Raw genomic sequence first — 17,465 nt, 5'->3', positions numbered from 1 at the left:
TTATAACTGTAATTAAGGATTTAGAAATGCTTATCTTGGATATACAATTGCATATTTATTCCCTAAATAATGTTAAAATAATGTTAAAATAAATAGTAATCGCACACTTTGTGCATATAATTTTCCTGACTTACCTATATACAAGATGCCGTCAAGATCGAGATTCTCATTGCTGCCCTGGCTGTTAACAGCAGTCACGTGATCATCTACAGCGAGAGTATGTCTCTTTGAGGCAGGTCTACCGATGCTAACGGTATGCCACTTGCCATCATTTAATTTGGTCTTCGAAGTGTCCCTGACCCTGACTGCTCCGTCGCCAAGGTTAAACACATAGTGAATGTGTCCGTTAACTAACTCGACTGCAATGAAGTCATGTTCTCTTCCAGCGTTAAAAAGGATCAGGCCGTTTCCCTCACGCGTTTTAAACTGCAAAATAATTTATAGGTTTATAAGAGACGGTGAATGTTTTGCAGTTTGTGATCGAATTCTTTATTTGCTTAATGATAGAACCTCTACTCTATGAACGTTTGATAAAAAAAACCGTGGATAGCTTATTTTTAAACTTTTTATTAATTTTTTTTATAAGTCTGTAATTGCATTTTTTAAAAAGTGCAATTGCATTTTTTAAAAATATTTGTACAATTATTCATACAATTATTTATATAATTATACAGATGAATTCTTCTATATCTAGTATATATCCGCGTAAATAAATGTATACAGATAAAGTCATCAAAACAGAGTGAATACTTTACAAAACACATTTCATAAGTATTTTATTCTGACATATTTAAAAATTAAAAAATTGAAAAATAAAATAAATACAATTATATCTCGTCCTTAACATTTCCATAAAACATTGTTGATATAATTATTCAAAAAACTGTGAATTAAAAAGGCAATGACATGTTAAATTATAAGTATCAATCTTTACCTGGAAGTAGATGTTGGTCTCCACGTACGCTTTGAGCACCGGAAGGCCCACAAAAGTGTGCTTGGAGGTGAAGGTCACCGGATGGTGAACTGGATGGTTCCTCTTCCCGAATTTGCCAGTAACCCTAATGATAGGCGCAACACCCTGATGCGTAGCTTGATGGCTTCCAGCGCTGCGTGCTATCTCTAAATACGGATATCCATTGAACCAGATCTGCTGCAGTTGACCCACAAAATGAGGTATTTCCTCGCCCGTTTGAGGATATCCGCCTACATGGAGAGTGCGATACTCCAAGATGCTCTGCTTTCCCAGTGGCGGGTCATCTATATATTTACATTGTAAACAATTTATAATTCTTAATTAAGATGGACAAACATTACATGTTATATAAATGAAATAAAAAAAATTAAAAGACATTTTGTATATAATCAAATCATATAAGAATATTTTGCTACAAATTTGATTTTCTACAGATTTTCTTGTTTATAAAACAAGAAATAATTTTAAGCTAAAGATAAGACTTTTAAAAGATATTTTACAATATTATTATCAATTGAATTTTGCATTTTCAAAGCAAAAATACCATAATTTGCATTTTCAAAGTAAAATTATCACAATTAGAATAAAAAATAATATTCATCATAAAATTTCTTTCTTTCATTAATATGTTTCGATATTGAAAATGTTATGTCCAACAAAATACACAAAATACGGCTGTATTTTATTTTAATATTTATGTATGCAAATTTTAATATAATTATATTGATTTCGTAAGGTAAAGCGTGTTGTATTTATAATGTGTCTCGTTAGATGCGGTAAATGAATTGGAAGAAATCGATCGCTGATGAAAATTTGTGAAAATATAATATTTATTAAATATAATTTTGTGCAAGTTCACGATTTTAATAATTAAATGAGACTTGAACTATGCTGGGTTCAAGACAGAAACCGCATATGCCTTGCTGTGCAGTAATTATCGTTGTCCCAGCGCGATCGATTGCACCGAAGTAAAGGACTACTGCAATTTAGGCTATTGCCACCTAACTCAATATTGCCGGCACTCGCCGTCAGTTTAATAGGGTGATTTGGCAGACAGCTTTGAGGGTGGCTGTTTCATGACGGCTACTGTGGTCGGCTATGGAGGTTGTTTTATAGATTGGAGCCGGGTTGATTGGTAAGCTCAGAGTGCGCGTGCACTATTTATCGATATTAATAAAATATCCTGAGATATTCTCGACTGCGTTAGTGTTTCATCCCAATAGAATTATTATGTGTGTTGCTATGTATAATTATCTTATATTGTTCTATATACATATATACATATATATACATATTATATATACGTATTAAATTATATACATATGTATATAATTTATAATTTACATATTTTTATTTATACGAACGATGGCTTTAATGATCTATCAACACGACACAATGTCGATATCAATTTGAAAAGAGAGGTGTAATATCAAAAAGATAATATTGATATTAAAATGCCAATATATCACGCAAAGAGAGCATATTGAAATCTTCGATATTTTCTTTATAGTGTGTCCATCATTTGTTAAACGAGGACTTGCGCGTGACGGTCTCGAGAGAATTTCTGCAAAAAGTATTTACCTCTGATGGAATCGCGCGTGAGCTATAATTTACTTTATACTTGAAACGCATCGCTTTGCGATAGAGTGCCGCGAATGCCGCTGAATGTCGACCCCATCGCCGATTTTGGATGCATTTTCTCGTTGCGCCAGCCGCCGGCGGCGTGAAGAGCATTTCGAGGAGTCGGCATGATAAAAAGCGCATTTGCATGCCCGCGATTTGTAATCCGTCCGTTGGATGTCGAGAAAATCGATGGCACCGACTCGTATCTACCGCTCGTAAATAATACGGTCGGCGGATCGGCGTAAACAGAGAAAAATTGACGGTCTTAGACCGTGCGAGCCGAGAAAATTCTCTATTCCGAGAGCAACGTTCGGAAATAACACGTGCTTCTTCAAGTATTGATTATTCGGTTATTCTCAGAAAGTGGAAATATATAATAGAAGAAACAATGTATTTTTTTATTTTCAAATATATCTGTAGCGTCATTTATTATATTCGTAACACATTTAAACATAATTTTACTCGAATAGAAGTAATTGAAGATATAAAATAAGTTTTTATTATGCAAGACTTTATTTTCAAGAAAATCGATTCTGAGAAATTGGAAAATTAATGAGATTATTCTCAATGGGGCATTGACTTAAATAAAAAATAAGTTATCTCGACATAAAACGTGACATGAAAGAATAGAGTAAAATTTCTCATCAAATTGCTATTGAATTATTTGTAATTTATTCCAATAAAATGCCTCTTTCGCGGAAATATGTCATAAACTATTGATTTTATTTTTTAAGATCTTTTTCTTGAATAAATCTATTGTACAACAAAGAAATTCTTCATATTTAAATTTTATAATACATTTAAAAAAAGTTATTTTTCTCTTTTTTTCGATTACTGATTTAATTATTTTCTAAGAATTATTAAGACAACTAAAACGATATATACATATATATGTATATGCAAAGAAAATAATTTCTTAGAAAGTTATATGCCGTCTTTGTAAAATGTCTTTTTATATAGAGTTGTTGTTAAACTTTATTAATTATTTTTTTATCACTATCATTATATTATATCTTATTTATTATATTTTATAATTCGATTGCGCTTTTGTGAAGCGCTTTGTTTCTCATTTTTCACAGCTTTATTACTTAAAATATTTTTATCACAAACAAAATATGCTCGTTAATATATTTTTCATGACTGATACACTGGCATGTGTTACTGACAGTAACAACCGTAACTTTGAAAAATTGCCGATTAGCATTCATAAGAGCAGCTTGATTCAAAAAGTCGTCAACGGAATGCAAAAGCGAGTTGCACGATGCATTTTGAATTTTTGATTGCAGAGAATCGAGAGCACCCGCGGGAACTTGTGCCTGATAGAGGAAGCGCGAGCTTTCAAAAGATGCTCTATCAAAATCGAAACATATATAGTAGTGACATTAATTTTAAAGAGATTTTGCGGATATGACTGTACAAATTTTTTATTATTCTTCCTTAAAATTAATCGAATACGATATTTGCAAAATGTAATTGTATACTGATACTTGATAATGTATTTATCCAACTTTTTTCGTTTGAAATTTAATAAAAAATAAGGCTTAATTTTCAATCTTTTTCTATAAATCTTAATTCCTGAAAAGCTCTTTATTTTTTATTCTTTACAACAAATTTAAGAAACATTTTTCATTCAAAAAGAGACTTTGTGTTAAGGAAAAATTAATTTTAAATTGATTATACAAATCCTAAATTCTAAAATAATAAATAAAACATTAATTATTCGAAAAATAAAAATACGCAGATATACGTATTTAAAAAATTTTAAATATATATATATATATACACTGGCGGATCCTGGGGGGGGGGGGGAGTTTTGGGGTTAACCCCCCCCCCCTGCAAATTAAAAGAAACAGTTTTGCTGAATTTGTTTAAAAAATATAAATAAAGAAAAACAAACATTAAAGAGCTATCGACGTCAGGATCCGCTAGTGTATATATATATAAGTATAAGATACACTGTAAATTATACTCATTATGCATTCAAGGAGTTAAGTGTAGATTAAGTCAGACATAGGACGAAATGATGAGATATTTTCATTGCACGAAAATAATTAGGTGAAATTCTTTATATCTATATAATATATATTATATCTATATAATATATATTATATAGATATAAAGAATTTCGCCTAATTATTTTCGTACAACGAAATTATCTCATTATTTCGTCCTATGTCTGACTTAATCTATACTTAACTCCTTGAATGTGTAATAAGTATAATTTACAGTGTATCTTATACTTTTATATATATATTTTTTATATATATATATATATTATATATATAAAAGTATAAGATACATTGTAAATTATACTCATTACGCATTCAAGGAGTTAAGTATAGATTAAGTCAGACATAGGACGAAATAATGAGATAATTTCGTTGCATGAAAATAATTAGGCGAGAAATTCTTTATATCTATATATAATATATATATATATATATACACACTGGCGGATCCTAGAAGGGGGGGGGGGGGTAAAACCCCCTTGCAAATTAAAAGAAACAGTTTTGCTGAGTTTGTCTAAAAAATATAAATAAAGAAAAACAAACATTAAAGAGCTATCGACGTCGTTGATCCTGAAATAGAAGCTAATCATGAAACCAAAAATATTAAATAAAATAATTTTGCAAACCCCCCCCCCCCCCCTCCTTATCGACGTCAGGATCCGCTAGTGTGTGTGTGTGTGTGTGTGTGTGTGTGTGTGTGTGTGTGTGTGTGTGTGTGTGTGTGTGTGTATATATATATGTATATTTATAAGTATGAAAAGTACAAAATATATTTGAATAATCTACGTATTTGAATATTTCATAGAATGACATCAATCTTTCTAAGTTTTGTAATATTGCTCATTTAAAGTGTTGGATAAGCCATAACATGTGTCTCAAGTTTTCAGTTTAAGAAAACTTATATTTTGCAACATGCTACATCGCAGTTTCTAATTCACCAACATTTCTCCCATTTATACAATTTATGAGGCAAGTGCGACGAGAAGGTTCTCAAAACTTGCGTAAAAAATTGCTGAAAAAATTTTTAATTTTTGTGACGTATACTCTCCCGCTTGTCGATCTTGCAAAACTTTTTTGACGATTTTCATTAATTATTCAAATCAATGGAACGGCTAAGCAATTATTTAACTTTTCGCTTGCCGAATCATCTGAAGATGTCATGTAATTTTTTAAAAGTAAAACTTATAATAAGTATATAGCAATACTTCGTACATTTATATAGAATACCTTATGTAAAGTGTTGTATGTTACAAATTATTTTCTCGGAGATTATATTAGGAACAAATTTTTTTGTCGTTTTAAAATTTATTAGAATTTTTGTGGTATACATGGAGTACTGCTACCGGACTACGAAAGGGAGCAATTCTCCTCTCATTTTTAAAATCAAATCATACATTTTGAATACAGTGATTCCATTCAACATTCTGCACATTTTAAATAATTGATTCCATTCAACATTTTGCATGTAAAAGTATTAAATTGAAATAACCGAAAATTAAATATTTTAAAAGATATTTTATTTATCTACGATACTATCCACAGATTTCAAAATCCACAGATTTCAAGAAAATAACACATTTTTGAAACAAGTTTTATCTTATAAAAACTTAAAAAATTTCTACTCGAAAATAAAATTACTATCTTTTTATTTTTATTTTTATTGTTTCAATTAATTGGCAACTTTTTGATATCAAAAACTTATCTCTTCAGAGAAGAATCAGAATTGTATAATTTATCTATATTATTAGTTTCTAACAATACAATCCATTAACAAGGCCAATTAAAACGAGCAACCATAATCTAAAATTATTTAATTTATACATTTGCGTTTCTTGCTTCGTGCTTGATTTTTAATTCTTCAATGTTTCAAATCAGTTGATTTTAAATTAAGATAGTTTACTGAAGAAGACTTAGTATAAGTCAAAATGTTTGTATGTATTTTACCAATGATTTAACAATTAAATAATTTTAGATTATGGTTGCTCGTTTTAATTGGCCTTGTTAATGGATTGTATTGTTATTTTACACTACTCGAGCTTTAAACCAAAATTTTTATATTTACTATTGATTTGATTAAGATTTATTAGTTTCTATTTAGACTCAAAATTATTTCTTAACGATAATAAAATTTGATGCATCAATCTTTTTATTAAGCTTACTTATATTTTTGATATGATTTAAAACTATAGATCTCTCACTTTAAAGAACAACAAAAAAGTTACTATATAGCACACAAGATTTTACAGTAATTATCTCCATGTATCTTTCTGTTTTCCAAAACGACAGAAAGATTTATCCATCTGTTATAACCGATGACTCTTTTTAATCATCGTTAACAACAATAACTGAGAACGATGAGGCCATTTAGTTCGAAAATGTTCGCCAATTTTCCCGACTCGTCGCTTCGACAAATAACAACATTTGATATCTCGCGGCGCGCGATGATCGAGGGAGGGCGGAAAATTATTTTCCGCGCGAGAGCGTCGTTCCTATACGAGGCTACAGCCGCGTCGTACGGGGTGCTCGCATAAATCTTGGTAGACCGAATGATCCGCTGCGCCGCGGTGAATCTACCGACTGATAAATCTCGATGTGGAAATTGATTATCGGAAGGTAGAATTCTCTCCATAGCGAAATCCACCCTCGGCCTCGTATACACTTGTATTTATACCCTCGGGGCAATTTGGTCGTGCGATGCAGTTAATCCTTACCCTCTCTCTGTATTTCTCTCTCTCTATCTACCTACCTACCTATCTACCCCTCTTCATTGTTCTTTCCGCTTACCCTCCGCTTTTCTATCGAAAATACATATACATTCGATTCTCATCGAATATTTCTATTTTCCAATTTCGAAAACGTCATAACTTTACCACGAGATAATTAAGATCGGCATTCGCATCTATTGTTGTTTGCTTATCTTTCTATGAGGTACGAAATAATAGCCCTTGGAATATATGATCACTTGCAAATTTTTATTTTTTATGAGGTTGCCATACATACACGCTGCTATTATTTAAAATACTTATTCCTTTTCGAAAGAGAGTAAATTGCCTGAGAATGAATTGTCTAAATAAAATAATACAAGACTATATTATAAGTTTTTATTTAAAATAATATTAAAAATTTTTAAACTGTATTTTTGTTATTATTTAGTTTTGTCATTGAAACATTTTAAACCAATAAGCCAATGACACGAGCCAAATATTACGAAGTGATCATTCTTACGAGTAATTAGAGATTATCAACCGGTGTAATTAATTAACTCGATTGAGGATTCGTAAACATATGGTTTTTATCATAATAGATACTTCAGAAGATTTATACATTTAAAGTAGAAATCAAAGCGATAAAGGATAGGAATTATAAATTATTGTTTTATTATAATTTTCAATAATTTTTTTTTGCTATTTATGATGCATAAACTTCAATATATCTCGCACTGCCCTTTGAAATTTTCGCTAATTTAAATGTAATTTGCCAATCATTTTCAAATTGAGAGAATATACATAGTAATATACAAATTACAGTATCGAGTGATTCAAGCAAAGAAAAGTTGTGATACATTAACCGTTTAATAATTATTAATTAATTAAATAATTGTGGTACACACATTAACAATATTCATAATTAATAATTAATTTAATAATTAATTTAATAATTTATTGCGAAATTCAAGAGCAATGAAATATTTCATTATGAATATATTTTATAGTGTGTTAAATATTCCACAGCAATAACAAATTAACTGTCACACGATATACGATCTTGACGGTGTACAGCGCATCAATAGTGACTTTATTTGTTGTTATTTGCGTGGCGAAGCTCGAGTCGGAAGACAGCGTTATTATTCTTCGAGAAACACGATAATTTCGTGCAATTATTATGATTAACAATTAATGATTTGCAAACATGTGCGGTTATTTATCGAAGTAAATAACTTTGTGTGATTTAGAAATAAAAAAATAATAATTTGATAAATAATTGTTTTATATATGTTATATAATATTTATGGGTAATTGTTTCTTTAATAATACTTGGATATATTTTGCGTTGAGATTTCGAAATTTTCGCTTGATTATAATTTGCCTAGATTTATGAGATTGGAGAGAAGCGCGGAGAAATATACTAATCACAAATTAGATTGAATTATCATTTGTATAGATAAGTCCTTATTTTGCCATCCGATACCGGAAATAACCGGAAGAAAAAGAAAAACGATACAAGTATAGAATAATTCGATTCTATATCATGTTTTATTTGTTGTTTGATCTCGCTACGTCGGATGATGCCTGAATTTCGAACGTTAAGAAAATCGTAGTTTTATGCATCGTAGTGTGCAGTCGATGCAATTTATGTGTTCGATTCTCATTACAAGATATTATAATAAAACGCGTGTCGTGCGCGATCTACGTTGGAAGTGTAATGCAAAATATCGCACAATTAACGCCTAATGATGTTTTTGCGAGTGATTATTTTCATGTGAATGCTATGAAAGTAATAAAAGATGAATAAAAGACAAATAAAAGACGAATAAAAGACGAAGAAGAAAAGAGAAGAACTAAATGAAATTTATATTAATTAATGTTTTATGTCTGAAAAAAATTAAATAACTGAGTAAGTGTTAATGTTTTTATTAAAATAATAAATTAAATAATTTTTCTAAAAAAGAAAATAAAAAGTATTCGTCAAGTATATAAAAATATTCAAAATTTTTGCTTGTGTATACATGATTAAAAGTTCTTCATGTTCATTCTTGAGTGAAACAGCAAAGAGACAATAATATATATATATATATATATATATATATATATATATATATTGAAATCATTTTAATATTTGAGTAAAAATTTTATAAAATCCTTAAAAGCAAACATTTTTTTAGTTATATGTATTCTAATTAATATCGACACCTTTTTCTGCATTCAACATTGCTGTATAATGTGTTACTCGATAATTAATGATATTTATAAGAACATGAAGCACTGTTTCAAACGTGGGTCTCTATTTTTGTCTTAATTTCCCAATATTTTTCCGCCTTCCTCTGTTATCTCTATGTATTTCTACTTAACTTCTCTCTTACTTCGACTTTCATCGCGAAATTTTCCGAAGCCACGGCCAGATATTTATGCTAAATAGGGATTTTGAAATATGATATTGTTCCCTTGCGCGGTCTCTCACCTTGCGAGAAGTTCGAACGTGCACATGTATACGATGTATAAGGACCCTTTAACCGATACAATCGATGCGACGTGCAAAACGCTCCTGCATCACGAAAAACATTACGAGAAGAAAATTTCTCTCCTCGAAACTTAAATAAATGTATAAAATACACCATATAGGATTTATTATTAAAAAAAATCTTAGCACATCTTTTTATATAATAACCTTTTTTCTCTAATTTGTCAATCGCAAAATTAATTTATACATAATTATTTCTTATTAATCATATTTCTTTTGAATTATATATTTTTTAAACTTATGAATCGAGTTTCCTTTTGTAAAGATAGCAAAACTATGTTTGCTAGGTAACTCAATTTTAGCTGTTATATTAAAATAAGTGAAAATAAAAACTATAAAATTTTCTCTTAGAATTTACCCTGAAAATCATCATAATCGTGGGACAATATGGTATGGAAAGAATTTTAAAAATATGTTTGATTAATTTTACCATACTTTTAATAAATTTTTTTAGTAAAATTAATCAAACATATTTTATATTTTATTGTGATAGATATTACTATTTTTTATTGTGATAAATATTAATCAGAGAAATTCTCATAAAATTCTTTTTATATTGTCCCACAATTATCATGATCTTTAGGGTAAATTCTAAAAGAAAATTCTCTTTGTGTATGCTTTCTAGAAATAGATGCTTAATTAAAAGTTATATATTTTTACATTACGTTTATTATATGTATATGCATCTATGTAAAATGATTGCTATTTTAAGATGACCAATATTTCGATCATACACAATAAGACAATAATATATATTTCAAGACAGTTATAAATCTATTAATATTTAAATGCCAAATATTAACAATATGTATATATATAAATCTCGTCTGGTTAGGTTAAATTAAAGTATTTGTAGTGTCAGATGAAATATTTATAGAATATATAAAATTTTTAAATATTTCTTTCTTAAAGGATATACAGATTCCAAGAATTGTTAGTATAGAGGAAAATAGAGAGTATTAATTAATAATATTAATTGTTGTTATAAAATAATGAACTTTATATAATTCTATTTTATAAACGCAAGTTATTAATATCTTTTTTTTACATCAGACAGTAATATGTTATATTTATAGGAATATATATACATATATATTATTAATATATATATATTTCTATAAATATAACGTAATATTGTCTGATGTACAAAAAAGATATTAATAACTTGCGTTTAAAAAATAGAATTATATAGTTTATTATATTATAACAACAATTAATTAATACTCTTTATTTTCCTCTATACTAACAATTCTTGGTATCTATATACATTCTTCAAGAAATATTCTAATAAAATTTTATATATTCTATGAATATTAAATATTTTTCTATTTAATATTTATATAATACCTGACGCTACAAATGCTTTGGTTTAACCTATAACCAGATGAGATTTAATACTTCAATCTTTTCTTGTTAAAAACATAGAATGAATTAAATTGTACTTGCCGAGAATAATGCATTACTATTACGGTGAATGTATTGCGATGATATGTTCGAATCCAAGTACAAAGTACACAACATTGGTAAAAATCTTTTCGACAATACCTGATAACGCCTCGTACTATGCAACGCACCGGTTTGATTTGGTCACGTGACGCTACGGGCATACGTCACAGCCACGCAGGATGCTCGTCTCATTACGATGCACGTACAACCGAGTGACACGCGTCTCGTCGCGATCGGGAGTGATACGTCGTATTAAGAGCACGGATTTTAAGTAAATGCGATACATACTTATTAATATACGCGATATACGTGTAGTACTTGGACGGATTATCGTGATATTCGCTATGATCACTGTACACGACGATCGATATGCAAAGCGACGTGCACCTAGCCCCTGATGTCGCATCGGTGTGAAGTTGCTGCGGTTCGTGTAATTTTCGCATTTTCCGTTTCCGTTGATGAGAGCGTCGTTAACGAACGGAGGCGGTGGTCGTGTCCGCTAATTGTCCCGGCATTTTGGGTTTATTTATCGGTTCGAGATGTCGAGAATGCCGTACAAAGGTGAGCTGTCACGTGTAGTGATAATGCGTGTCGCGTTAATTAGAATGTAGTGGTTAGAAATGCACGAGTGTCCGAATCTTTCGTAAATTGAGCGAATGTTATGTCGTGAATGCCGAGTCAAATGGCCGGCGAATATCGTCGTGTTCTTTACTCGAAACTTATCGCAAGTGTGCCGTATCAATTGACGAGTGTCTCGTGTTGGCGTTATTTGGTAGATGCGGTTGTCATTAATCGCGTATTTCCACGCATCTGTGTGTATGTACATACATACATACATACACACACCACGATGATGGAGAGCTATCGTGGGTGACAAAGAAACACCGGCACTGGTAGGTGGATTCGTTTATCATCAGTTATTATATTGTGATTATTTTTTATTCAATTAAAATCATGTACCTCGTGATCGTGTTTTTTTTATGTACTTTCACGAATTATATTGTCAAAAGAATTTATACTGTACAATTGTGAGCATGTTAAATTTTTAATAATATATTTGTATCATGAATAACATTACTTAAAATTTACGATTTATTTCAGATTGCTAATATTCTGTGTGACATAGTGTATAGTTTTCTAAGAAATTTTTTATATTTTTTATAGGCTTTTCTACCAATCGGATACTGCAGACTGCAATACAGAATACAATGCAGAATACAATCTACAACTACAACTGCAATCTATTATAGCTACAATGATCGGTGAGTTTTCACAATACATTTTATAATTTTTAATCCTTCAACTGCATTGTAGCACGTAACTAATATTGAAAATATAGCAACAATGGCTATTGCAATTTTAAAAGACATTTGTGATATAAGATTTTGTGTTTTACTCTTATAATACATTATTATATTTTATTAATACACTTAACTTTATTATATTTACCGAAAAAGACCAAAAAAAGCAATTATTTTAAAGTAAAACCACATTTTCTGTTCATAGTTCTTTTAAAGTTCTAAAAATAATAATATAAAGCTAAACTATATTTAAATAATCTTTTTAATTATCTTTTTAAATATAATGTGTGAAATAAATATTTCTATTTAACAACAAATGTTCACATTATCTATATCAATAATCAAACTACAAATTTTATGTATCTCTTAACTGTAAATATTATAACATAAAACTTATACTTGTGAAAGAGTAAAAACTTTACCTTCAAGAATAAATAAATTTTTTACAATATTCTTGGAGCAAATAAAAGTAAAAGCATTAGCTCTGTTTTACGTTCACTAGAATTTGTTGTTTCTAAATAATGGAGAATTTTTTTCTCAAAGAATCAATAAATATCGCTTCGCGGGAAGATAGTATAGAAGCCTCGTTCTAATTTTCTCGAAGCATCGTTCGCTTTTACGCACATTACGAATTCAGGTTTAATTATGGTGCAATTTTAAACCGCGTATAAAAGCTTTAGCATGGGAAAAAGGTCTATTGATTACGGTAAAAGCAAAGTATCGATATTCTAAACGTACACATAAGAGAGTCATTTAATAGATTTATCGCTGTTACTCTGCTGCGGTCATTTTATACATAATGGCGTTTGTCATTCTTCTGAGAGAAAAAAATAATTTATTATTGTTGTTGTTCTTAATATTTCGAAAAAGATTGAGACAAATCTATTTTGCAATAAAATTTTAGACGAAGTATTATTTATAATTTTGTGTGTGTCGTGTAATATAGAAAACACACATTTAAATAAATAAAATACACACATAAATATACATATATCAAGACATATACAGCATATTATAATATAATATTAGCGACATATAAAATTATAAATAAAATTTTGTCTTCGAATTTGTGTCTGTCGTGAATTATAAATCATCTAATGTGAGTCTTAGACTCTACGTCATCTCAGACTATCACATACAATAAAAACATTTAAGGATATAAATAAATAAAAAAATCAAAACTTTAATAACTTTTCTCGTTCTCCATCTTAACATCTAACATAATGATTTTTTGAATGCAAGAGATGGATATGTGCTTTTGGCATATATTTTTTCTCTCTCTTTCTCGTGACATTCTGAAATAGATTTGTTTTTTTTTTTCCTCAATGTTCCTTATACTTTGCGATCGATGACGCCACTTGCATCGCTGCTGCACAAAACCAATCAACTGTTTTGCATCTGGTACCGACATACAATTTGCTGCACTTTACACGTCCAATGACATTTCATTTCCGTTAAGTTAATAATGTAGTTCGTGTATAAATTAACCGGCATTTTCTTTTATTTAATTTTCTTTCTATTTAATTTCCTTTTTACTTGATTATCGTTTATTCAGTGTTTTGCTTGGTACATTTAATTATTTTATAAAGTATCGTATTTAAAATTTTTTCAACAAAGACGGTTTGTAGATACAAGGTATTTAATTATACAAGCATTTAGAATAATCTATGAAGATGTTAAACTTAAAAAAGATATCTCGAATAAAGACTAACTATCGAATAAAGAATAAATGCTGAATGTTTTTATAAGAAAGTAAAAAAGCATTTAGCAGTTATAATAATTTTTATCTACGTAATAATATAATTTTAAATATACATACCTCGTATGGGTGCTTCGTCATCGACCTGGAATTTGAGCGAATTAGACCGTCTGGAGAATCTCAGTGTATGCCACATGTCATCATTGAGACCCTGTCCAGCTACCAATAACTGAAATTGAAAAGTATCGATTAAGTTTATCGCAAGATGTTGGCTGTGATAAACATATATAATAACTATAAATATTATATAAAGCGAAGAGTTCAAAGCCGTGCATGACAAATCAATAACTTGGAAAACTCTGATTTGAAAAGAAAATATTTATAGTAATTATACATTTCCAAAGAAAGTTTAATTTTTTCTAAAGAAAATCAATTTTACTTTATCAAAAGTGTAAACACGAAAATGAAATTAGTCGATATTTGCATTGAGGTCTCGAAATTTTATCGCATTTTATAACAACGTCATCAACGTGTCACAATAGCTTTAAAGCTATCGATAAACCATCTCTATGAGATGTCTGTCATTTGACCAAGCCCCATAAATCCAAGCAACTCGTCACTATCTGACACAGTTTCCATTGCAACATACGATATCATGCGTCGTGTAGCACCTGACACGCGTTTGTCATCTAACGTCATCTATGCATCGCTGCTATTGCCGGATTGAATATTATTATTGCAAATATACTGATTGCAGCTGTCTTACAATTTGCGTAAACAATCGTTAAACATGTTTCCTGTACTCAATATATAAATTTAAAAACAATTGATTGAATTTTTATTGAAGAAAAATCGATTTTCACTCGAAGTTTCTGTTAGTAATGTTGTACTTGATAAATTGAACATTTATTTTTATCAAACTATTTTTCTGAACATTTCACACTTTATTTAAATTAAAATCAAATTGTTTATAAAATATAAATCTAACTTTACATAATTTTAATATAATATAATATAGAATGTAATATACAAAATATATTTAGGTGAAAATATTGATAGAAAGCTTATTATTTATTATAAATATAATGGTTTGATAAATATAATAATTTTTGAAAAAAATATTAACAATTATTATAAAACTATTTTAAAAAGTACTACACATTATTTATCTTAAAATCTTTATAGAATACGAAGTTTAAAATTAAATTATTAGAAAACACTTTTTTTTTTTCGTTGCATATTTATCGAAATTAAAATTACTTGAATATTATCTTTATGATTTACGATTTTTTTTCTCGCAATAGTTAAAATAAATTATCGAAAATTGCGCGAATAATCTTCGATGCGAAGATTTTTTTTCAATAAAAATTAGAAGCGAACGCAATTGAAATTTTCGTTGAAACATATTGAACTTCGTATAGGAACTTCGCGGAAATCCGGTTTTCCGTAGACTAATCATCGAGCTTGCCACATTATCGTATTAATTATTCCGCGCAATTAACGAGTCCATGTAGGTACAGAGATTGAAACATTACCGTAAATTATCGCGCGCGTTGTACATTCGCGCTTATATGCGTGTACGTATACATCTGGTTACTCATTCGCGCGCGTACGAGAGTTCCAAGTGACTTCGACCAAGTCCCAAGATTGTTAATTCAGATTGCCACCACCGGTTAATGCAATATCTCAGAGTTTAATATGACAACAATGCAACGCGCATAACGGATTAATGCTTTCCATAATTATTCTTAAAGCTTATCTTAGACGATTTATAATTCAAGAATGAGTTATACATATATCCGGAATTTTAGGCCCTGCGCACAATAGAGAAAATATTAGGAATAAATATTAAATATTAGGAATAAGAATTATTTTAAAATAATAAACTCAAAAAGACTCTAATATAAAAATATAAATTCAGATATAAAGGACTAATAAGGGCTAATAAGCTAATAAGAGCCTTTTATACTTGAATTTGTATTTTTATATTAGAGTTTTTCCGATTTTATTATTTTTAAATAATTCTTATTCCTAATATTAAATATTTATTCCTAATATTTTTCCTATTGTGCGCAGGGCCTTAGATGTATCTTAAATAGTGAAATTATAATTAAAAATATGATAAAAATTTTGTTATATTAATCACGCATATATTTCAGATCAATAATATATGTGTAGATGCATGCATAATTAAAAATCTTTTACTATCTTTTAAGTACTTTAAATATTTATGATTTTATTTACTTATTAGACGTAAAAAAAGTTAAAACGTAACACTTTTGCGGGAATTAAATATATTCGTAAATATTGATGCGAGGAAAGAAAGAGAGAAGGACAAAATGTGTATTTACGCATCATCTAATGAGATAGCTACGAAATCGAATCGAACGATTTACTATTCATTCGACCGGAAACGTTGCGATTGCAGAATTGCTTATGTATTTCCACGTACGAATGTAGGTGACAGAAGAGAGGGATGGTGTCGGGGATTGCGTGAACGAGGGGGTTGCAAGATGCATTCAGAAATGCATTTGGCTCCCGGGAAAACGATCGATGGAGCAGCACGGAAACGCTCTTTGCGACCTTGGAGAACAGCATTCTTATCGATTCTTAATTAACTCACAAAGATTTGTTACTCATTTAAGATAAAATATGTCGCGATCATGTGAAAATAACACATATATTATATAGACTTATAATCTAAAAATAGATTATTAAAAATTATAATGATCAACGATTTCGCAGATTCATTAGTTTTGTGAGATAAAATATCCTGTGATGAAAAGTTTAACGAAAACAAAGACGTTTGCAAATAACTAATGTTTGATGCTTATAATTATTATATCAAAGATATTTGAAATTTTTATGTTACATCTCAATAAAATTTATTATTTTTTCGATCCTACTTTACAAAAATTTTTTTAATTTAAATAGATTATAAATATAATTAATTTGAATTTTTCGTATCGTGTTGAAAAAGTTAATATAACAAAGTATGAAAAATTATTACGCGTTATCTGATGTTTAAAGCAATTGTCGAGAATACGCTTTACATGTACAACATTTTCGTCGGAAAGAATATTTCGTTACATGGAGACGAGAGCCGCCAGCCATTTACTTGGCGGATGTTCCTGCGAGTGACGTATTAAGTTAATGTCATGACGTCGTTCGCAACG

General features: G+C 29.3%; 2 protein-coding genes across 6 annotated transcripts in view; one reads left to right on the top strand and one right to left on the bottom strand.

Moving 5' to 3' along the window:
- Nrx-1 (neurexin 1) overlaps nt 1-17,465 on the bottom strand; it is a 225,470-nt gene that overhangs the window by 36,379 nt on the left and 171,626 nt on the right. For all 5 annotated transcript variants that reach the window (XM_083040738.1, XM_083040740.1, XM_083040739.1 and 2 more), the window contains 3 exons: nt 14,410-14,518; nt 935-1,257; nt 135-426 (listed from right to left, as the gene is read on the bottom strand). In XM_083040738.1, coding sequence (XP_082896864.1) covers nt 135-426; nt 935-1,257; nt 14,410-14,518 — 724 coding nt within the window. The remainder of the gene's footprint in view (nt 1-134; nt 427-934; nt 1,258-14,409; nt 14,519-17,465) is intronic.
- The window catches only part of LOC145937593 (uncharacterized), a 227,773-nt gene continuing 222,761 nt past the window's right edge, over nt 12,454-17,465 (top strand). Inside the window, exon 1 of the mRNA XM_083040737.1 lies at nt 12,454-12,551. The gene's annotated coding sequence lies outside the window, so the exon portion shown is untranslated. The remainder of the gene's footprint in view (nt 12,552-17,465) is intronic.

This window comes from Prenolepis imparis, unplaced genomic scaffold, assembly GCF_030444845.1.
Source record: "Prenolepis imparis isolate NDT839.2.m4 unplaced genomic scaffold, iyPreImpa1.0 SCAF_6, whole genome shotgun sequence".
Taxonomy (NCBI): domain Eukaryota; kingdom Metazoa; phylum Arthropoda; class Insecta; order Hymenoptera; family Formicidae; genus Prenolepis; species Prenolepis imparis.
The sequence above is the reverse complement of the archived record's forward strand: the minus strand, read 5'-3'. Positions and strand labels throughout refer to the sequence as shown.